The 24,290-nt window shown below is 39.5% G+C and overlaps 1 protein-coding gene across 3 annotated transcripts in view; it reads left to right on the top strand.

The window, feature by feature from the left end:
• LOC146313314 (myocyte-specific enhancer factor 2D homolog) overlaps positions 1–23,846 on the top strand; it is a 39,266-nt gene extending 15,420 nt beyond the window's left edge. Inside the window, exons 3-12 of one of the 3 annotated variants that reach the window (XM_084738473.1) lie at positions 1,427–1,630; positions 4,082–4,219; positions 6,956–7,172; positions 8,967–9,023; positions 9,749–9,930; positions 16,725–16,854; positions 18,108–18,306; positions 20,031–20,099; positions 22,423–22,473; positions 22,982–23,846. In XM_084738473.1, coding sequence (XP_084594599.1) covers positions 1,427–1,630; positions 4,082–4,219; positions 6,956–7,172; positions 8,967–9,023; positions 9,749–9,930; positions 16,725–16,854; positions 18,108–18,306; positions 20,031–20,099; positions 22,423–22,473; positions 22,982–23,450 — 1,716 coding nt within the window. In that variant the 3' untranslated portion in view covers positions 23,451–23,846. The remainder of the gene's footprint in view (positions 1–1,426; positions 1,631–4,081; positions 4,220–6,955; positions 7,173–8,966; positions 9,024–9,748; positions 9,931–16,724; positions 16,855–18,107; positions 18,307–20,030; positions 20,100–22,422; positions 22,474–22,981) is intronic. The other 2 variants (XM_084738475.1, XM_084738476.1) reach the window with 2 other exon arrangements.
• The last annotated feature ends 444 nt before the right edge of the window (positions 23,847–24,290 follow it).

The following is a 24,290-nucleotide window of genomic DNA, read 5'->3' as shown; positions in this document are numbered from 1 at the left end:
AACAACACATCCCACACTTGTCACTGTTTCAAATCATTTGATGCCTTCAAATGGGGTCGCTGTTCAAGGGAAGAGTCCATAAGAACACCCTCCTCCTGTGGTGTTCACAACCTCATTAGTGGAAATTGTTTGAGAGCGACGAGTTCACAAGTTGTGCACACGATTTCCCATGTAGTCATTACGAGGTCACAAGTTCCATTTGAAGGCGGCAGCTGTGACTCAAAGTGCTCAGTGGTTAGTCGAGGAAATATATAAGCTTGTAAGAATAACAAATGAGTTTCTCATCAATTGACCTCTTAAATAAATTAGGTTGTAAAGGGACTAAAATATTATTTGTATGTTTACGACAGATCAGCTTTTTGAATGTGGTAGCAGATGTAGCACAGTATGTCACTGATGAGTTGATCCTGAGGCTCTCTCTCCATCCACACACCACGAATCCTTTGTAACATTTAAGGTCTTCATCTGTGTGTGGGCTTGGAGAATAAACAGCGTTGTTCACTACGTCAGGATAAGAAATAGAATGCAAAATTGTCGGGTCATCATTCGATGAACTGAACTAAGACGAAGGAGCGTCTCAGTTTATTAAAATATCATGCCCCTTGCTGCTGACCAAGTCATTCTCTGCAAGTTTGACCAGCTTCCACACATTGTCCTGAATGTTTTGGTGGGTTAGACATCCTGAAGTCGGCTTGAATTGAATTTTCAGCGTGTAATTCACTGTTGTTGTTTGCATCTCAGTGTCCACATAATGGCTGTGCATCCAGGTTACTGACCAGTCTGTAGGTGCAAACACTCAACTGATGGAAGTATGATCAAAACACAATCAGTGAACTGTTGTTGCTTAAAATTCAGTGTTGAGGCTATTATTTCATTGTAGTACTAATAGCTATGAGTCATAAAATGTCCACAATAACAAGAATGCTTCATTATTGATGCTTATACCAGACGCCACTGTGTGTCAGCGATTGTTTCTGGCAGACAAAGAGCAACGAAAACACGGCTGGTTTATTATTTATTGGATATATTACCCAATGTGCCAGTAATGCCAACGATGTGACTGCATATACTTTTGTCATTACTGTGCACCTGCAAGATTACGTTTCATTTTGATTTGCTAGGTCAGACCTCTTTGTGTGTGGGAAACAGAAGACTCATGGAAAGGAAAAACATGTAGGATCTCGATTAATATTTATCTGAACAGCAACATGTTAACCCTGAGACCTTGAGACTGGAAAAGATGATCAGAGAAAACATAACACAGAAAAGATTGTATACCTGAATTTCTGACCTAGAGTGATATTTTGATAAAGGGTATATGGCAGTAAAGTCAGCCCAAACAAAGTACTTTAGTCTACTTAACCAAAACTCACATGCCTCTGCTCTGTTTCCCCCCTCCCCAACTCTCCCCGCTGTTTCATTTCAGGTGACATTCACAAAGCGAAAGTTTGGCTTGATGAAGAAAGCCTACGAGCTGAGTGTGTTGTGTGACTGCGAGATCGCTCTGATCATCTTCAACCACGCGAACAAGCTGTTCCAGTATGCCAGCACTGACATGGACAAGGTCCTGCTCAAATACACAGAGTACAACGAGCCTCACGAGAGCCGGACCAATGCGGACATTATCGAGGTAAATCCATCCTGTCAGCAGCGGTTTTACTTTTGAGTTTTAGGTCGTCTAAAAATCGTTCCTGTGTTGTTACGTTTATTATTACAGAGAGACTTCACCCTTAAACAGAGCTGAGATGCTATCAGTATTTATTGACGTTTACAGCTTCCTTTTGGATGTGGAAGAAATCTGGGAACTTATCTGGCTGATCCTTAAAACATATTAATTTATTATTGGCATTTTTGTCTTGTGTCAGGTCGACTAATGGCACTGACCCTAGAAGCAGCACACAGTTGTTTTCAGTGTAATTGAATCAGATTTCTCACTAAAAACACAGCAGCAGTAAGATTTAAGGATGCAAATAAATAGTCACCATTTAGCTGAGTGTTGGCTCAACAACTGGCAACATTCCCACAATGTTTGTGTTTTTGTTTTTGTAGTGTGACAAACTAAACATGAATATAAAGTTTTGAAATACAAAAAAATGATCACAGGTTGTATTTAATTTAAAAGGTGCAGCAGTAGCCACTGGCCACATTACTGAATTTGATTTCTCTATAATCAAAATGAAAACATAGTAAAAAATTTAAAGCACCCAAAATGAATGTCAGCTTATAATAATGAACCTTGAAACCTTTCTCATGGGTAGTATTAATTTTTTTGATCAGCAAGTGATGGTATCATGGCAGAAATTTCATAGTCATGCCATATCAGTTTGTTCTTATGCCCCTCAAAAAAAAAAAAACCTTCCACCCTGCAGCCACAGTGGCCTTGATGCCCCACCTGCGCTGCCAGAGCTGATTTAGCTGTTTTCCCCTCTGCTCCTTCCTGTCCATACGACTTTTAGACACCAGTGTCTTTTGTTGAGATTCTGATTTGGCAACATGAAGTGAAACGCTGCACACGCAACTGGTGACGGGTTTGACTCTGAGCTTTGTATGAACCGTGGGAAAACAGGGCTGCAGACTCGCAGCAGAGACAAAGCGCTCAGAACAAGTGTGAAAAAAGGAGTATGTGAACATGGACAGAGGTGAAGACAACTTTCTTTGATCACGAAGTCTAATGTTACTCTACAAGTCTGTGGTTTACACTGCAGACTGGAGTCTCTGTTAACAGTTAATACAGTTAATTCAATCTACTGTGAAACATCCACATTTTCACTACGCTGCTGTCCGTGCTTGGATCTTTTTCTGTGGAAACCCATTAATATCAATACGATGTAAGACTTAAGAATGAGAAACTTATAAATAAAATAAAATAATGAGTTAGTATATCAAATTAATATTATATATCACTCACTATTTGGTAAGACATCATTATATCATCTGACCTCTGACTGACTTCCAGTGTCCCTGTACTTAACAGATTAGGAAAAAATTAATAAAAATAAAATCATCCTTAGACTTTAAGTTAAAATCAGGATTGACTTGAAATCATTGTTTTATTTGAATATCTTGCTGCTCTGCCATTTGGCCTTTGTGCCCTCAGAAAACTGACAACACCAAAGGTCAAGTGGCCCTGCTTCTAAAAAGATGATATTCCAGGTCTGGTTGTCACCCCAACTCAGTTCTTTTGGAACATTTTAAATATAGAAAAAATATGGATAAATACAAGCAAAAGTATATTGTAATTGTAACATCTAGCCATATTGTGTTGTATATACTGTATATATCTTCAGTAATAGCATTTTCTAGTAGAGATGCACCGAGCCGATTCAGGCACATTTTAAAGTAGAGCTGCAATGATTGCTTGATTATGCATCGATTCCTAAATTTATCACCAAAAATTTTGATAATCGAAAAAGTCTGAATTCTGTGATTCCACCTTCTTATTTGAGAATATTTTTGTTTATTTACTCCTTTATGATAGTAAACTGGGGTTTGTGGGGTTTGTGGGTTGTGGGCAAAATGAGACATTTGAGGACGTCACCTTTGGTTTTAGAAAACAGTGATTGACATTTTTCACCATTTTGTAACATTTTATGAACCAAACAACTCATCAAGTAGTTGAGAAAATGATTGACAGATGAATAGACAATGAAAATAATTGTTAGTTGCAGCTCTATCTATCAATCTATCAACTGACGCTTGTTTGTGCAGTAAAAGACGTGTCACTAACACCGTTCAACAACAAGTTCAGCAGCTCCCAGCAGAGTGATTCATCTTTTCTCAAGTGGATCGTGTCATGTCAGTTTCACAGGTCACATTCTTTAATATCATGTAAATAATTTCAACTTAATAGCCTTGAACCAGGGCTTCAGTATTTATATTATGTAACCTGTGAAAAATAAAGTGTGTCAAATTTAAAGGCCACAGCTGTTATTTCAGTGTGTCAGATACATATTTAATCAATATTTAGGTAAATATACAAACTCTATTTAATGACATGTATCAGGACATCTCTCATTTCAAGTAACTAGACTGATTTTTCCGTTACTCTCACTAATTTCTGTTCTTTTTTTTATGTTCACAGACTTTGAGAAAGAAAGGCTTCAACGGTTGTGACAGTCCAGAGCCGGACGGTGAAGACTCCATCGACCAAAGTCCCCTAAATGATGACAAGTACCGTAAGACCACAGAGGACCTGGATGTTCTCTTCAAACGCTACGGAGTAAGTCCTCTAACACGCACTTGAATAATTAATGTGCATATATTTCATACAGAGAATACTGTAATTACTTTTTGTTCTGCTTCTCTCTTGACTACAGACTTGTTGATAAAACATTTGTCTGTTGTTGTTATTCTCTGTTTGGCTCGAGTGCCTACAGGAAATGTCTACTGGTGTGAAGTTCCTCTAACTGGTTGTTTCACACTTTTTTTTTCACTGTGTCCTTTGCAGAAGACCAGAAACTTTAGATCATACAAGATAACAGATACAACAAAAGTGTTTTTTTTGTTTTGGCCATTGCTTTGTCTGGCTGTTGTTCTAAAAGAGGTAGTTTTTTTTTTTTAAGTGGGGTTGTATGACAAACCTATCTGTAGTCAATCTGTTACCCACAGTAGATGCAAATCTGCATGCAACAAGTTTGGAGAAGCAGAGAGGAGAACCGGTGTAGGAGGCTAAGCTATGCATTGCTGTGGACTGGGTCAGCAGCAACATGTATTTTAACCACCCCAAAAAAAAAAAAATCTATATCAGTTTAAGTGTACGTTATATTTAGAATATTTCACCACTTTACTTTCCCATCAATAACGCAAACAAACTAATAAATCAAAGCAGTTGTAGACCAGCAACTCCCATTTTCTGCAAAGTACAATGACTGCTTTTGACAAAGAAGACACAAAACGTCTTGAGCAAAATGACCATTTAGCTTTTAGCTTATCCCAGGTACTGTATATATGTGTGCAAATATTCTGGCTGAGATCCAACATGAAATTGCCCATGATATGTTTGAGGCAGTTTAGAGTTTTGTTGATTTAGTCAGTTTGTCTAACATGTTTACTTTAATTGTAGAATAACCTGTACGTTAAATATTTTTGGCTCTAATCCTTTTCTCGCCACATTTAAGGGGTCTTTATCAGAAATGTTTGGTCAGTGTCAGCTTCAGTGTGAGTCCGTCATCGTCGATTAATCTTTTGATTATTTTCTTGATTAATCAGTTACAGTGGAAACGTAGAAGCAGATGATTACTATCACAGACTTGTTTGGTTTTTCTCTGTCTCTCATAAAGGCTGCCATTCATTTGACATTTGTATATTTTATCATATTGAAAACAGTCTGCTTCTCTATTTTCCCCTCACACTCGAAGGGGCATTATGTAACGTTTCTCCATCACTAGCAGACTGTTTGTTTGTTTGAGTAGACTACACAAGGTAACCTAAGGGGCTCAGTCTTGTTGGCTTGGTTTCTGGGAGTCATAAGCTTCAAGGACACTATTTTTTTTTTTCATTGAGAGAAAATAACTTCCTTTCTCTCATCATGATTTCAGCGTGTCCGCATTAGCAGCCTCAGTTAGCCGGCTGCAAGCAGACGGGTTACTGTGAGGCAAAGTATCATGGGAGTAAAGCAAAAATAGAATAGTACTACTGTAGTTTCAGAATTTGTAAAAGTGTGAAAAGACCCAAAATGAACACTGTAAGTGGGCTACTATAAGCAGATTTTTAAAAATGTGTTTGTATGAATGTTTCTTTCCCAAACCTCTTGATCTAAATACATGGTTTATCACTATTACAGTGATCATATAGAGGTTTCCACTGTAGTTGTTGGTCCATAAAATGTCAATGAACGGTGACAAAGGGCGATCAGTGTTCCCCAGAGTCCAAGGTGATGTCTTCAAATAGATATTCAGTTTACTGTCATAAAGGAGTAAAGAAAGTACAAAATATTTACATTTAAGAAGCTGGAAACAGAAAATTTTGACTTTTAATTTCTTTAAAAAAAATCTCAAACCGATGAATCAATTATCAAAATAACTTGTGATAAATTTGATAATCATATTGTCATGGTTAATGTAGTACTGCTAGAATGTTTTGTTGTCAGTCCAGATGATTTAATTAGCACTAAGCCACCGGCTGTTAAAATCAACATCATGTACTGAGTGCCATGATTGCCAACAAGAAGAAAAGATGCGGGCTTTACGTTGATCCCCAGTGAGCTCACTGTTGACTGGATGTTTGCGGTGGCCTAGTCCTCTTCACGTGTTGGCGACTGTACTCAGCTCAACGCTGGTTTTATTTTATTTAGATTAACAAATACACATAGACAGAACTGTATTAATTATATAAAAAGATGTACTTGCATAAAACTTTGGACATTTTGCTTTCATTAGATGGTTTTATTTGATGGTTTAATAGTCAAGTTTCCAACAGTAAACATGTGGCGGCAGGTAAACTTCTAGTCATGACCCACAGGACGTGACTTTGCCATCCTGGGAAAAAATATTGTCCATGGGACACAAAGCAGAGAGATGGTCCTGGAGGTCGGGAGCTTAGATGTGAAATACCAGATCAGACGGATCATAATGACTTTGACATTTATACTCATAATGGGAAATAAGTACTGTAACTGTTACGTAAGTGTTAATTTATTGTAGTTAGGTCAAGTTTTATTTATCATGTGGATTTGTTGCGTGTTAAGTGTTATATATTTACATATATTAACTGTTAACAGTTGATGACTGTCATTTTGTGCTTCCTTTTTTAAAAAGTATCAGTTTGGGCACCATTTGGGCATCAGTACTTTTTTAAAAGTATCGTTTCACCGCCGGTATCAGAAGAAACCCAAACTGTACCCGGCCTTAATCAAAACCACGCATACTTTGGTCTTTTACATGATGTAGCAGAGATGAAGCGATGAGTTTTTGCACGATGAACACTAAAATTAAAATTCTCTTTTCCCACTTTGCAGCAGTCGACAGCTCCGCCCCAGACATTCTCCATGCCAGCCACAGTCCAGTCGTCCAATCAAAGCACACTGCAATTCAGTAACCCTGGCAACGCACTGGTAACTACCTCCTATGTAACATCATCGTCGCTCACGGATACCCACCTCTTGTCGCCACAGCAACCAGCTCTTCAGAGAAATACAGTGTCTCCTGGGTTGCCGCAGCGACCAGCCAGTGCAGGTGAGTGAGTGATGTTCTGCTGAGTGCGTCGTCAGTCGGCTAATAAACACCAGCAGAAACTGTGAACCAGTGACCAGCCTCTTCATGGATTTCTTGTTAAAAGATCTCTGACATGAAGAAATATGACCCTAAAAATTATGTTTTTTTTCTACTTCATTAAAATCCATTCATTGTTAATCAGTTGTTAATTCCTTAATGGACCTACAGTTGTTATTGTATGCAGTTTCTTATCATTGCATGCTAAGAGCTGCTTACTTCATCAGGGAGTTGTTCACATTCCTCTGCACTGGGCTCATTGTCCAGCGTGTGACATTTGTTGCACTCCTCCTCCAACTTGGAAAAATAATTTTTGTAAAACCTTAAAATCATAAATTTATAGCCAAATATAACGCATGGAGAAACTGGAGTCAATAATTGTGGCTAATTACCTTAGATCACATTAGAGTTAAGACACTTTCATTTACACTTAACCACGTACAGTATATGCGTCTCTGCTGGCCAGATCACAGGCCTGATTGCAATCCGGAAATTGGTTTTCATGGGCTACATGCAAATTATCTGATGAAGTGTAAATGAGGTCTCGCAGTTCCTCTTTCTCTGGAGTTTATTCAAGAGTCAAAGGTGGACAATGCAGGGTTTCACACATTTTTACCAATGAATTTTCAAAACTTCTTCCTAAAATTTGCCTAATTTCCACGACTTTTAAAGGGCGGGTTCCATTGTTTTATTTTATTTTTTGTTGTTTCTGAGATTTATACATCATTCTGTAGCTTTCCAGTTGTGATAAGATGGGATGAGATAAGATAAGATAGAACTTTATTCTAAAATAAGTGTATAATGTGTAAATGAAAGTAACTAAAGTTAAGTGAAAAAAGTAAACTGAAATAGAAAAGTAGTACTGGCAATGGCATTGAAAGTAATATTGGCAGTGATATTGAAAAGTAATAAAAAGTAATATTGTACCTCATAATTATCGTAATATTGCACATTATATCAAACCTAATTTGTTACATGACAAGGAAAACATTTAAACATCTGATCCATATACAATTCAAGTCCGAACATTCAAATTGTGGACGAAGACTTAGTGTCAGAAAAGTTTGTGTCAAAACACTATTTTCCAAGGCCCTTCCAAAAATGTTTTCCCGTGTGACCTGACGTAAGTTTCTGCATGATGACACTGCAACATATAAACCCTCTGGGATGAGGGTGGGGAGGGCATCAGCACTGGAACCCACATCACTGCTTTTTGATGACGACTTAGTGGATATCTGAAAACCCTGGAAAAGCAAGCCCTTGAAGTACTTTAAAAAAGGATAGGGTGCAAAAGCGGAGGAATTTTCTAGGAATTTTATGACCGTGGGAACCCTGGCAACGTGCACTGGCATATTCTGGTCTGTACTAAAAGGCTAATGTGTGATAAAGAGTAATAATGAGAATAAGCAGAGGAAAATGAAAGCTACAGGGATTAAAAAAATACATAAGGTGAAAAATTTTAAATGTACATAAATAGACATTATTATGAATTTCCATTGACAATTTGTATTGAAATATTTAAAAGTTGTTGAGACTGAAGGCTCACCCTTGATCTTGGAAACAGCAGCTGACAAAACAAACTCCTCTAGAAGCTGTTCTGAGGTTTTTGATTGTTTTGTAAATGAGTCTTTTCAGAGCTGCAGCATTTTTAATGCCAGAACAATTTCCAACGCATCACTGCTTCCTTATTTTTATGATTTATATTTCAGAAAACCTCCGGTGTTCTTAAACCTCCCACTTCCATCCTTTTTTCAATAGGTGCTCTTCTTGGAGGCGACCTGAATAATTCAAATGGAGGATGCCCAAGTCCAGTCCGTGAGTATATTTGTTCAGATCATGAGTGCTCAGCTCTATTGTTCACTTATTGCTTCCTCTTTATTGCCAAGTGTTCTCCCGGTATCTGGTCTGTATTAGAGTATTTATCCAAATCCTTTCCAACGTTCCTCCTCTCCTCTCCTCCTCTGCACCATCTGTGTGATTGTGCCTCAGAGGGATCAGGGGATGCCACCACTAACATCAACAGACATGCATGGGATTCCCTGCACTTCCCCTTGGACATGTTGTCTGCTTTATAGATCACCTTTTAACATCACCGTCTATTATTTATTTAATTCTTTCTTTTAAATGTTTACACAAGAAATTTTCTGATATTTGGAGCAATAATAAAACACCTTATCAAGGCTCCAGAATGAGATTTATTATAGAAAATATTGACATTTCAAAGAAGACATTGCGTAAGATTTTAGAAGAAAGAAATTTGTCTTGACATCGTGTCCAACATTCACACAAAAAGATTCATAAATCATGTTGTTAGATTAGATTTTTATTCTGCATGACGTGACGTTTGCTTTACAAACAGCTTTATTCTGTGGACGCTGACGTCTTTAAATTGGAGCATCTCAGAATAGAATAACAAAGAAAAGCTTCGGAGCTTTGGAGGATTATTTTAACACAACTTTGAGTCCGCACCCCGCTGTCTGCATTCACCTGTTTGATTTTCTTATTGATTTCTGTCCATGCGCACCTCTATCACCCCACAGCTAATGGATACACCAGTGCCAGGGCCTCCCCAGGCCTCCTCACCGTTTCCAACGGCAACAGTCTGGGGAAAGTAGTTCCGGCCAAGTCTCCACCCCCACCTCCCAGCCCCCAGATGGTCAACAGCCGCAAGCCAGACCTCCGAGTCATCACCTCACAGGGTGGAAAGAGCCTCATGCAGATGGTGAGCTTAAACAAGTCAAACTTGTATCCTCTTTTGTTACTTTTTTAACCTTAATTAAAAAAAAAAAAAAAGACACTTTATACATCTGTTAACACACTCGGTTACTTAGGGAAGTGGAAAGTAAGGATCTTACAAACAACAAAACCAAAGAGATGGAAAACTATACAAAAACACCGAGAATTTATATTGATGTATCATATGAAATCCAAGAATTTGATTGAAGATAAACAGTCTGTTTTCCATCATTTCTGTGATTTTAGTAAATACCTGCGAGCAGAGATCTGAGCTCTCCGCTCTATGTTCAACATCTCATTATTTACTTTGGCAAAGTTTGTCGAGTCTTGGATGAATCAGTCAACTCCCACTGACATACTGATGAGATTTCTCAGAAGCTTTTTAACTAAACATGCACCCACGTTAGCTTACAGCCATGTTTTACAGTGTCTGTTAACCCCCCAAAGAGATCATTAAAACATTATTTCCTTTGAGATTGAAAGTTCATACTTGGCCCAAAACAGTGTCACTACGAGCTTCATTAAATAGCTGATCTGGAGCGTCTGTTCATATCACGCAATCTTCCTCCGCAGACAGAATTTGTCCAAATGTTATGGTATTGCAGATATCCAGTTTTGCATATCGGCCCCACAAAGCTCAGCACCAAACCTGTTACCTGCAATTACCTTCAAGTCAGATCCACACCTGCCACGACCCGTTAATAGAAGATGAGCGACTCGACCCGCGATTAAAAACACACACACTGTCACTCATTTGTGACAAAAGTATTTATCATCTGGTGCAACGTCTGTGCTCCTGCAGCTGCCGATGTGCTTTCCCAGTGACGATGTCGCTAGGTCAAACATCTGACTTGTGTTGTCCACAGTTTAATATTCTCCACTGGTTATGTTTGTTTGAATGTAGGGTTTGTATCGAAAGCTTTCCCAACTTAAAAAAAAAAACACAGTGGCAGCTGATTAGGAGTGATAATATTAATTGTAGAGCCTGATCAATATATTGGCCTGATATGAGACTATGACAGATATATCACCATCGGCATATATTTTTACAGATAAGCACCGAAATAAAACCTTTTTTTTTTCATGGAACATATAATACAGAACACAGTACTTGGGGTTATTTAGATTTTGCACAATGGGAAACCTTTATGAGGACAAGAGGACCTGGCAGGAGGAAATACTGAGAAGCTGCTTCTTGTTTTACAACCTGCCCCTAATTGAATGACATGATTAAAATATGCTGTTCCTTTCTACGGGGAATGGCACATGTATCTGATAGATTATTTAACATTTTAAATAAAACATAATATATGATATATATAATCTATAAGAAGACAGCCTGTGAAGTACATTGCGTAGTCATATTGATTCAGAATCCACATTGAAAAGGTGTGTCTTTATTCCAGCTCAAAAATTCATTGTATCGGCCACTATATCAGTAATCAGTGATTTTTTTTTTTCCCCTCTAAAAATGGTATTGGTCTCAAAAATCCCATATTGCTCAGGCTCTAATGAGTTGATTTAAAAATACTGTGTAATCATCTTCATTTCTGATTTCCAAGAAAAAAAAAATCACAAACCAAGTGGAGGAGTCTGCTGCAGTCTACCTGCTCAGCCTTCAAACAGCAGTCCCCTAAAGGGAAAGCGATTAATGGGTTTATAATTATCGGGTGATCAGAAACGCAGCTCCAAATCAATGTCCTCAGTGTCCGCTGGCTTTATAAATAGTCATCTGTTTGTTAACATATTAAACTGTATGAGATGAAAATATGTCAGTGTTGTGTCTATAGCTCCAAAAAAAAATCAGTTTTTGCAAGTTACGGACTTGTTGACCATGTTGGTTCAAAAATTGCGATCGATTATTTATTGGCGACGCTGGAAACGTTGGAAAACTGGGGAAGATCTTGTGATATGATCAAAAGCTACAGAACAGCTACGACATGAAGCTCGTGGTTGGATTTTTGTATCAGTTATTTAATTTGTGTTGACCCCAGATAATTGGGGGCAGAGTCTGTTATTTCAAGTCCCACACATTTACTGTAACAGCTTCAGCCCACATTCATTTACGTCATAGGTAACTTTACTAAACAAACCAGTAATGTTAAAGAGGCAGTCTGCCAAACCACAGTAAGTAGTTTTATATTATTCATGTACTTTTCAAATTTACCTACTTTTAATTGCTAGTATGAATCAGAGTCATAACTCTCTCTGTTACCACCCCTTGCAGACAGAGGATGAGCTGGAATTGGTAAACGAGGTGATTTCCCCCACGTCAGTCACTCGCATGAGTCGATGGCTATCGACTGTCCGCACATTATTAGCATGGTTACGATACTGTACGGGAGTTTCTCATCGTTTTTGGTCTTGCTCCACTGACATTTCTCGGGATTCAGCTTGTGGTTCCCACCTGACTGCATGCGGTTCAGGGCTCCTGCATTTCTGTGGTGTTAGGATCATGATCTGCTCAGTGATAATCTGGGGGAAAAAAAAGAGACTCCACAGTAGTTAGCGCTCTGTGTACTTGAGCAGAACTGTCCTGGAGTGACCCGTCAGTTTGGAACCAGGACCATTTACTTCATCATACGATACCACTCGAAAGCATGGGTGTCTTTTCACTTGGCATTGTGGCGCGAGGCGCCGCAGAGCATGTTCCCTGTTCACTGACACTCACACCAACTCTCATTTTCACCTTCCACCAAAACTGTCAATTAGAGATGTTTAAAAGCTAACTGGCATTACATTAAAGGCATTTCACTCAAATGTTTTTCCCTCAGGCACGTCTTAATATGCAGCGCCAAAGTATTTGCAACTTAGCTTAAATGTTTTAATATTTCAGCATTGTGCTCCTCTTAATCTTTAGTTGCATTTTAATTTGAAACCAAATGACACATGTTGATTGATTTACAGTGGCTCCTAGCATTCATAAAGAGACATTTCAGCACTTTGCATGTAAATGTCCAGTCAGTGTTGATGGGACATGATGTCAATTGAAGCAATTAATTCCTCAGTGTGTTTTTCTGCTGCAAAACCTGTTGTTCTTTGTGGATCCACTGATGTAGTTGGATTTAAGGGAGAACTACAGGCTTTTTCAGCTCTGATTTCTAGTCTCCGCCTCTGAATATCCAAGGGGTGCACTAGATGAGTATTTTTGCCACCTAACACTATGTTCTGCCCAACAAAGTAAGAGCTGTAGGCTAGGGTGGTGATAACATGGCAACGTGAATTACAAGCTTACCTGCAATGCATCCTGGTAAACGTAGGCACTGCTACATGGCTCCATGAGCAGGTTTTCTTGGTCAGTGTATCATCACACACTGAGGAGTTTATTGCTTCAACTGGCTACGTTTAACATCAGCACTGACTAGAGTCCCACACGAAAAGTCCCAGACAGAACAACTGATGAACTGTACAGTTAACCCAAATAGAGAACACAGTCACTGCAGTACGTTTGTGTAAAAACAAGTAACTTGGATCAATTTGGAGCAAATTATTTCCTGTGAATTTTGCATCAAAGATGTTTTTCTGGTATATTGAACATACAAAATAATTTTGTTTAAGCTTCTTTGTTGACAAATTTGTTGTTTTCTTCTCTGATGCTTGGCCGTTTGATCTATTAGCTCTTGAAATGAAATTAAATGCTGAGATATAGTCCTACTGTATATATATATATTTTAAAGTTTTCTTACATGCGTTACAATTAAGAAGGTCGACCCTTTTGAAACTTTGGTGACCCCTAGTGTTGGTTTACCTCTGTCATATTTGAGAATAAACTAAATATCTTTCAGGTTTGGACAAAACAAGCAATTTAAATATGTCACCTTGGCATCTGGCAAATTATAACTGGTATTCTTCACTATTTTCTGATATTTTACAGACAAAACAAATCAGTTATTGCTAAAATAATCGGCCACTTAATGACAATAATTAAAATAATAATTAGTTGCAGCTCTACAGATGATGTAGAATATTATTCATAATGAAAAATCTAAAATTGTAAAAAAGAGAACACAGAAAGCTTGTTATCCTGTAAATCCCTGTTTTAGTGTAAGCAGAATTTACTCAGAGAGGGATGATGGCTGCTGCTGGTGCTGATTGTCAGTCCCCCCCCCCCCCCCTTTTTTATAATTCCACTCAAAGTTGATGGGCAAGAATCTAATTTTCCAGAGGGTAGTGATTCATTTTCATCACTCTCACCCTGCCGCCCCTCCTCACTTCTTCACAAAGGCAGTTAATTGAATCTGGCCCCTCTCTCCGGTCTATCTCCTCTCCCTCTCTGTAAATTCAGCATTACAGTCATAACTCGGGCCGAATGTTTCCTCTCAGGATGATCCACATTCACGGGGTCTCACCGTTCAGAAGATTAATTCCACACCAGAATTATTGCATCTTTGGCTTTTTGTATGCAGACCCTTTATTTTCTCTCTCTCTCTCATACAAAGGACCTCAGTTTGCTTTTATCTGTGTTATAATTCAGCAGAACCAGACTCCAGAGTGTAGTGCTGCTGCAGAGATTTGTGTCTTTCAGTGCAGGTACATAATAATAAAACCTCGTGGCTGCGGTTTCACAGATCTAGCAGCGTGTCTGCCACACCTGTGCTGGAGAAACACTGAATATATTGTCATCTAAATGTCTGACTTAATGTACAAACACAGAGTAAGCACCATGTTTGTGCGCTGTTAGCCTCCTCTAAAAATGAATGATTGAAACATAAAAAAAAGGTGGTTAACTGTTGTGGAGTGCAGCCGAGCCACAGACTGTCAGACCTTTAGTGACATCCACTGGAGAAACTTGAGATGAGCTGAACCTTCAATCCAAAGTCAAACATCTGGGTCACTGTAGCAGCAGTGATTATTTTAACCCGTGTGGGCAACTCAGCTGTTCTAATATTCTTTATTTAGACTGATAAAATCTATTCTGAAATGTGAATTTCAAAAATTTTGGACATACAACACTGCATGTACAGTGTAGCATTAGATCTTTGTCAATTAAATGATTTGTCATACTTTAGAAAATTAATCCACAACAACTTAAAAAAAACAGAGCTGGACTGCCACCTGCCAGCTACCACAAAGCTACTCTGCTCCTAAATTTTTCTGCTAACTCCTGGCCAAATTAAACTCAAGTTTGATGCAGCGCACATAAAGAATGGATTTCGTGGCTCAAGTAAGAATGAGAAGGTGTGCCCCAAATGCGTTCTCTGCCTTGAGACCCTCTCAAATGAATGTTATAAATGTTGAAACGCTGTCATTTGGACCAAAAGACCCCTACAGAGGCCGAACACTTTGTTGACTTTGGGTTTTTAAAGACATCTTGCAAAAGTGGGGCCCGGCCATGAGCTAATGTTATTTGTAGGGCTTGGCAGGCAGAAGTGTGGGAACCCCTGTTATAGACTTAACAAGAAAATAATTGAAGGTGAAAATAATTGTTAGTTTTAGCTTTTTGCTGGCTTCTTTTCCGAAACAACAGCTGGGTATTCTGTCTACTCCTGTTCAACACCAACTACAGATAACTAGTACAACATTTAGTGATCGCAAACTTGATGTGATACAGCAGATAAACATCAGCCACTGCCATCTGTGAATGTAATCTTATTTGCAGAGGCTGATTACAGTCACTAAGGCAAACATCGGTATCGGCCAATAAATCTGGTTTTGTCCTGCCAAAACCTTAAGTGCACATTATGACCCATTTCTCCCTCCTCGCCACTGTCCCCATTACTAAAGACATAAAATTCCTGATAAAATACTTTAAAAAACATCACCTTAATACAAACAGGGTTTGTACAAAGTCTTCAAAGTTTGGAAAATGCCTAAAGCAAAGATCTTTAATATTTACCTGATTTTGGAGACCCTGTGGAGAAAAGCAGCACTGTTTCTACTGTACTCATAAAATATAACATCATAAATACTATAGAAAAATCACCTTCTGTTTCTTTTTAACTGGCTAGCTTACAACTCACTCGCCTGGAAAAATATAAACACAGGCCGGTTTTATCTGATTTCACAGAGAATCCAACCCAGTGGCAAGTTTTAAGACTAACTGTATGAAAATAGTTGTTCTTCTCGTGGACGGTCTACTTCAGTAATACATTGAGATAGTTTCATAACCAGTTATAAAAACCTCATGCTTTAATTTGAATATACTCCCTGAAAAATGCTTGATATTTAACATAATCAGGTGTTTCATCTACATAATCACTCATGTCAGTGACATGATCCTGTCGTCATATTTTCCGTTCATAGCTCCTGTTGATCTCTAGAAATTAGCAAGCATCCAGTGATTGTTATTTAACAGTTAAATCAAAGTTAATATGAACAGCTGGTAAAATAAACAGTGATGTAAATATATACATTGATTGCTGTGGGTATAACAGAATTTGCTGTTGCATTTAGTAATAATTTAGATGTGATGTTAATCAAGGTTTTTGATTTAAGTACCTTAAAAGTGCTTGAATTCAAGTCTTAAAAAGTTGTACAAATGTATACATAATATCTGACGGTTGAATAAATTGCCTTTAATGTAATACGTGTGTTTATGACACAGTTAAAACGAGGAAACTGTTTTTGATGCATCATGTCATCAAGAACCTCCTGATAGTAAATCCACTTGATTTACTTGACTTAGAACATCATTATGAATCCAACCATAAGCACATCGTCATTCCCAGCATGTCGGAGTTTACATGATCGAAGTGAGTCATTTTACTTTGAGGCCTCGTGTGAAAGTTGTCTCCTCGTTTCCTCTGTGATTAACGTGTCCTCTGTGTCCTCTCCTGGCAGAACGCCCAGCGGCTGGCAGCAGGAGCTCAGGTGGCTCAGACCCTCACCACACCGGTGGTCTCTGTGGCCACACCGAGCCTCCTGGCGCAGGGGCTGCCCTTCTCCGCCATGCCCACGGCGTACAACACAGGTGAACTAAACACACCAGTGATTATAGCTTTGTATTTTTCATTTGTCCTTATTGCATTTTTAATTTTCTTTCCAGAGTGAGTTTGTGCAATTTTTTTTATTGTTTAAAATGTTTAGTTTTGGTTAGTTCCAGTATTAGACAAGGGGGGTATCTGTCAAGTTAAGAAGTTCAGAACAGGTATTTCAATATAAAGACACTTTGTGAAAGCAGCTGACTCACTGTCATGTAGACGTCCAAGCTTCAAAAAGCACATGCATCAGTGTCCCCTTGTGCTTCTTGTGTTGACAAATTTGACAAATTGACAGAGACAAAAACTGACGACATTTAAATGCATAATATCATTTCAGTCAGTTTTGTACGTTTTGTTTTTTATATGCCTCACCTGTGGCCGAAGGATTGTCCGTCCATCTATCCACCCCGTTCTTGTGAGTGCGATATCACAGGAACGCCTGGACTGAATTTCATCAAACTTGGTGCAAGCGTCCACTTGGACTCAATAATTAAATGGTTAGGATTTGGAGGTCAAAGGTCAACATCACTGTGACTTCACAAAACATGTTTTTGGGCATAACTCAAGTAGGGAACACAGTAGAGTGCAGATCTCCACCAGGCAGCCTGAAAAGAATATTTGGATGTAACCACTTAGTAATCACCAACATTTTTATTAGTAACTGTAATTTCATTACATATATTTTCTCAATAACTGTAAAAGATTACAAATGCATTTATTCTGTAATGTACTTAAATATCTTCCAGTACCGCTTGTGTGAAATTTTCTCATAATAAGTGCATGAATTTTTGAGTTATGGTGAAAAATCAAGGTAGTTTATCCTTGAGTCAAAGAAAACGTTCATACCAAGTTTGGAGAAATTTCCTCAAGGCGTCTTGAGATTTCGTGGTCACAAGAAAGAGACGGACCTGGGGTCATAATGACCTTGACCTTTGACCACCAAACTCTAATCAGTTCCATCAGAGTCTTCACTACATACGAGTCTGGACAGACATGGATGTAAACTGCTACTTTACTGGTTGGAGGAGGCGACCTCAAGGCGGTAATTCTAGTTTTCTAAATGCAGAGCAAAAAATAGCAACAAGTGGCTGTTTAAAAAATTAATAAATAAACTGAATATATTAGCTTACCTTCATTCAACAAATTTAAAAAATGGCAGAATAAAAAAAAAATACATCCCAGAGAATGAAGTTAATAAAATGTGAGCTATAGGTTGTGACTGTTATCCTCTGTCCTCTCTCAGAGTACCAGCTGACCAGTGCGGACATCACTGCTCTGCACGCTCTGGCGTCGCCTGGCGGCTTGTTGCCGACCAGTGTGTCCACATGGCAACAGCAGCAGGCTGTTTCCCAGCAACCACAGCAACAACAGCAACAAGCACAGCAACAGCAGCAGCAGCAGCAGCAACAACAACTTAATCTCGCATCGCTCAGCAACTTGGTGTAAGTCTTTTCTTCATTTTCTCATCGGCGCTGCGTCTTTTTTCATTTTAAATCTCCATCACTCACAGCGTCGGGGATGATGATGGCGGCGGTTGACATATTCCTGGTGTAAAAGCTCTCGGTCTACTGACAATAACCCTCTTAACACTGTTATACTTTACTACTGACCTTCCCAGTCAGCTTGCATGAAATCCATACCATGACCTTATATACAAGCAATTCACGTCCCTCTGTAGTGAATTGGTCTCACCAGCATCTCACCATCTCTTCATAACATCAGTGTGAATATCTGCTACTCAGTTCTTCAGCAGTTTGAAACATTGTGCAGTATTTCAAAGATTATTTATCGATAACTCGAATCTTACATCTGATGACTCAGTGGCCTTTGGTAACGACTCTCCAGCGAGAGATATTTTTCAACCTGGCAACCTGAAGGTGGTACCTATTAATGGCTTATATCCGCTCGATAAAGCATCAGTAAATTATGTATTAGCCATTAATTGAGCCATTATTTACTTACTAATTTATAAATATGGAATGGTGCGAACCTTATAAAAATAAAGTCAAAATATACAAATTATATAACATAATCTTAATCAAAATGAAGTTCAGGCTTCTTCTTTTTTTTCTCTTTGCATAAGTGTAATATTTACATATACTAAACAAATTAAGAGACCCATTCTGAAATAATGGACAGGCTGTTGGTTTATTATCCGTTTAGGTTACAGTGTGCTCGTTTTATTGCATGACTGTCTCCTGTACTGTAGTGATGCGCGGGTCGACCCACAACCTGCAGGACGGGTGTGTTTGAGGCGGCTTTTTAGAAAACGTCATGGGTTTGGGCGGGAGGAGATCAAGTGAAAAAGCAGCAGGCTGAGTAATTTATTCTTACAGAAACATTACGTGCAGTAGTTGACTTTCTCTTCCCTCTCTCTGTTTTTCTCTTAAACACACACAGACACACACACAGGCTGGCTAGAGTCTGCAAAGATGACGTCCTCAAATGTCTTGTTTTGCTCACAACACAAAGATACTCAGTTTACTGTCATAAAGGAGTAAAGAAACCAAACAGTTCAGTCAGATATAAGAAATAGAAACTTTCAACAGTGATACATAGTTTAATGTTTTATCTTCTCATTCTTATTTACATGTGAAATGACAATGGGGTTTAATCTAAATGTATTTTAATAATGTAAAATATCCTCGTCAGGGAGAAACACGTTAACACTTGTGTGTATCGACCTTGTTGTTGTCACAGTCACTGTACGCACAACTTTTTGTTCAGTCCTTGAAAGACACTCATGATGATATTCAGCCTCAGAAGTAAAACTGAACTTTTCTTTTGAAGAAGTGAAAGATTCTGCCCGCGGTGAATAACAGTTTCACTTGATATTAATGTAATTTGCTGTTTGGATACAGTTTGTGGTTATTTCCTAGAAGTGACACACAAAGATAAACCACATTATGAGAGTATCCAGTAAATGGAACGTGATTTGAGGAAATTGTGATCGAGTCTTTTGGAAACGCCGTTGGCAGATATTTTTCACTTTCTTCTCCCTTAGATAAGATGTGAAGATCTAATAAAGCAGAATACTGAGAAGCGTCTGTATTAGATCAGAGGACGGTCGCAGCGTGACTGGAGCTGCACGAGCTGAACGCTGGTTTGGGGTTTTTGGTAGCATGAACACCAGATCTTGAAGTGTGCTCTCTCCTCTCGTCCACAGCATGTGGGGCGTGGACAAACAGAGCAGCGAGCTGTCTAGCCAGGTGTCCAGTCTGGCTGCCAATCTGAGGTGAACAGCCACTACTAGTGTGTGCGTGTGTGAAATGTCATGACCTTGTCTGTAGGGGGGGTGTGTAGTCCACTTTGCATTTGAAGAGCTTCTGTCTAAAACAAAACTACGTACAGAATATGTTGCCATAGAGACAGCCATACCTTCATTTTATTAACTCTTAACATGGATCTGGTCTTAAAAAAAAAAACTTTCTAAATCTTTAACTGTTTTAAAAATATGAAGGCAAGGCTTTTGAATGTAACTGTACTACTGACACTGACTTAGCTTATTAAAGTGTTTGTTTTTAAACCTTTTTAAAAGAAAGACAACACGGTAGAGAATTATAGTTCACTTGTGTAAGCAGCATCTTTTGTTGCTATATTTTACTGAATTACTTAGTACAGCTCTGAGCAGACAGTGTCTGATGCATGATGCATTTTTAAATTATTGTTATTTAACAGGATGTTATGCAGTTAAGATCTTTTAAAAAAAAAAAAAAAAATTCTGCAGCCAAACTGTTCACTGATAACATAGTAACACTGTAGCAAAGGCTGATTATATGCAGCGTTTTCAGAAGTTTTTTTCTACTTGTGTGCATTTATTGAATATTTGTTAAGGACCAGCTTTAAGAAATCAGACAATCTCCTGAAATTATCCCATCCTATTTTATGTTATTTATCATTTAGACTCTTTTTAAGACACAAAAGTGTGTAGGGTACTGACATATTTTATGTCGTAGAATAAAACATAAAAATCTCTTAAGTTTGTGTTAACCACAGGCATTATTTCAGGCATCTAAGAAAAAACCCATTCAGAAAATGAGACGAGGGAACTAGAAGTGCGAAAATGTTAACTTATTTCTGGGTTTTAGGACTCATTCCTGCAGCCCTCAGAGACCTACAAATATGGTGGCCTCTGAGGACCAAACACATGCAAAAGAGTAAAAGCAAATACCAAAATGCATAAAAAAAAACAAAAACTAAAGTAAAGCTCTGCAAAGTGAGATACAAAACAAACAAAGCTTGACTAATATTTTTGCTGCTATCTTCCTCTATCTCCCTATTTAACCAAGAAAAAAAGTCTTCCCAAGATGATTTTGCATTCACTCTTGTATGCATTTTTGACCTCAAGGGGCCACTGTACACACACTGTAGAAAAGAAAAAATGCAAAGATTGTCACTTCCCAGATTAAAACATACAAACCTTGATTCCCAGAAAGTTGACACACTGTGTCGAATGTAAATAAAAACAGAATGCAATGAGTTGCAAATCCTTTCTGACAAGACATCTGATGTTCAAAGTGCTAAACTTAATTGTAAATATACACTCATTCTGAATTTGATGTCTGCAACATGTTTCAAAATGGAAAAATCCCTTCATGTAATTGAGAGCCTATGACCTTTGACCCCTCATGCAGCACTGCATTAAAAACCCACGTGAACCCAAAGGTCAAAATCAGCATCTCTGATGGTATGTGGGTAGTCAGTGCCCGTAGCATCATGGGTAACTGTCACATCTGTGAAGGCCCCACTAGTTTTAAAGGTACATGCAGGTTTTGGAGCAACATATGCAGCCAGACGACGTCCCTGCTTATTGACAGGACACATTCTGCATGTGTTACAAAAGCATGATTCAGTTGTAAAAGAGTTCAGGTACCAGACTGACCTGCCTGCAGTCCAGACCCGTCTCTCATTGAAAGGTTGTGGTGCTTAACGAAGCACAAAATACAACAACAGAGACCCTGGACTGTTGAGCACCTGAAGTTGTATATCAAGCAAGAAAGGGGAAGAATTTCACTTTCAAAACTTCAAAAATCAGTGTCCTCAGTTCACAAATGCCTACTGAGTGTTAATAAAATTAAAGCTGATGTATCACAGTGGTAAACATGACCCTGTCCAAACTTTTTTGGAATGTGTTGCAGGCATCAAATTCAGAATGAGTGTATATTAACAAAAACAGTAAGTTCATCAGTTTGAACACTAAATATCTTGTATTTGTACTGTATTCATCTGAATATAGGTTGAAAAGTTTCTACTTGTATTCTGTTTTTATTTACGTTTTACACAACATCCCAACTTTTTTTTTGGACTTGGGGTTTGTATATTCTTGTTCACTGTGTTTGAAGATCAGAAAACAAGGTTTTCATGTCTGGATTTTTCTGTGTGCTTGGACAGAAAGCAGGTTAGGGTCTTTGTTTCTGATGCTGAGACATTATTAACATTATTGCTCTTGTTGAGGAAACCTTTGCTCGCAATAATGTTTCACACTTTTCTCCACACATGCCTTCTAATCCACCTCTTCCCTTTGGTTTGGGCTCCAACATTTTGTTTTCTCCCCACAGTGTTGGCTCTCCGTCCAACCTGCTCTTGGGTAGAGATGAGTGGTTGGGCCGGTACTGTATCACACTTCCTTTTTCCTGTGTGTCTGTGCTGCTTTTGGCTGGCTCCCCCCTTTTGAAGCATGTCTGGTGCTGTCTGCAGTCAAACAGGAAAGAGACGTAGTTCCGGTTTCCACCATGTTCTCTAACCCGAGATTATTTTCTGTTTGTCATCTGTAGTTTCTTCACATCATGGCTGCCTCACTGCGAACCACCCTGTCAGTCACACCAATCATTTCATGCTTCCTGGGCTGTTCTGTTGATCTTTTTGGGAGCAGTACGGGGATGTTACTTCTGCTTTGAAGGCTCAGAACTGATTGACTGATTATTGAACAATCGAGTGTGGCTTTTCCCTGTTGGTGCTGTGCCTTGTAATGTTGGTTTTTGTCTTGACGCGAATTCCAGTTTCTCACATGCCTTTGTCAAGCAGTTAATCGTTTGTTTTTCTCTCACCTTTCCTCTTTGTTCTGTCCCTCATCTTCCATCGTCTTCCTCTCTCTGTCCTCCCTGACCCTCCTCTCAGGCCTGTGACTCATATACCTCAAGGCGCCGCCATGCTGACCGTCAACACGAACTCCAGCGTGAGCATCAAGTCGGAGCCCGTCTCGCCTGGCCGGGATCGCAGCACCCCTTGCCCTCCTCCATCTTCTACCACGCCGTCCTCGACCTCAGGTGGAGCCATCCTGACCGCGCCGCCGCAGTACCCCGGCTCCCTGCTGTGCCTGGAGCCGCCGACTGGCCGCTCGCCCGCGGACAGCGTAAGCAGCAACGCCAGCTCCTTTGAAGGCAGCGATCGCGACGACTCCGGCGCAGCTGGCGGCGGAGGAGCAGGTGGAGGTGGAGGCGGCGGCGCCGCAGGAAGCGTCGGTCCCGCCGGCCGGACCGTGCCACCCGACTTCAGCCCTTCGACGGAGCTCCTCAGGGCGTCGAACGAACCGGAGCAGGAGGGGGGAAACATCAAGCGCATGAGATTGGACGCCTGGGTCACATAGAGGCGACACCTCTCTGCGGCCACGGCAACATTTTGGTGACACTTATAACACAACACGCACCCACACTCATCCTTACACCCCCACTGCCCCGACCCCACTGCCATGTGACACTATCATCACACATCTGCCTCTGTCCAACTTATACGACTCAGCTGCGTCACCCAGACTTCTGAGGCTTTGCCAAAAAAACATGAAAAATAAGAGATGTTAGGGGATGGCGCTCTGAGCGAGGAGAGGAGAGGATGGCGTAGTGCTCAGCTGGATACTTTGTCCCCTTAGGCCCTTGAACATAAAGGGACAGTAGATTTTTAAAGCCTTCTTGCTTGAATGGACTCCCGTATAGTAAATTTCTTTTGGTAGAAATGAGGTGTTGAACCTTTTTGCAATCTGACGAAACCATAAAAACATTTATCTTTCACGTGGTTTCTGCATAACCTTCATGTATTTACATCGAGCTCTGCTACATTGTTCACGATGTGATTGGTGGCTTGTCGTCATTCAGACTCTCCACTTCCCGCTCTTTGAAATCCAACGTCGCTTGGATTGTGTGCTGTCCATTCTTCCATGAGTCACCTCCAAACTGCACTTTTGGATTTAACTTATATCTGAGGACTGAGCATCTCTCTGGCACTGAGCGAACACGGTCTTCTGGGTGAGGATACTTAACGGTGAGCAGTTCTTTCCTCAGCCTGACGGCCCTCAGGTGGCACTCTGTGGCTGTGGAGTCGAGGACCTTTGCCAGAGTGCCAATATCGACCTCTCTTCAGCTACAACAGCAACAAAAAAAATGCCAAATGCCTCTCGCACGCGGTGCAGGGACACTGACGAATTATCACTCGC

This window comes from Lutjanus erythropterus, chromosome 16 (genome assembly GCF_056507025.1).
Source record: "Lutjanus erythropterus isolate fLutEry1 chromosome 16, fLutEry1.hap2, whole genome shotgun sequence".
Classification (NCBI taxonomy): Eukaryota; Metazoa; Chordata; class Actinopteri; order Lutjaniformes; family Lutjanidae; genus Lutjanus; species Lutjanus erythropterus.
Note: the sequence above shows the minus strand (reverse complement) of the source record. Positions and strands in the feature narration are given on the sequence as shown.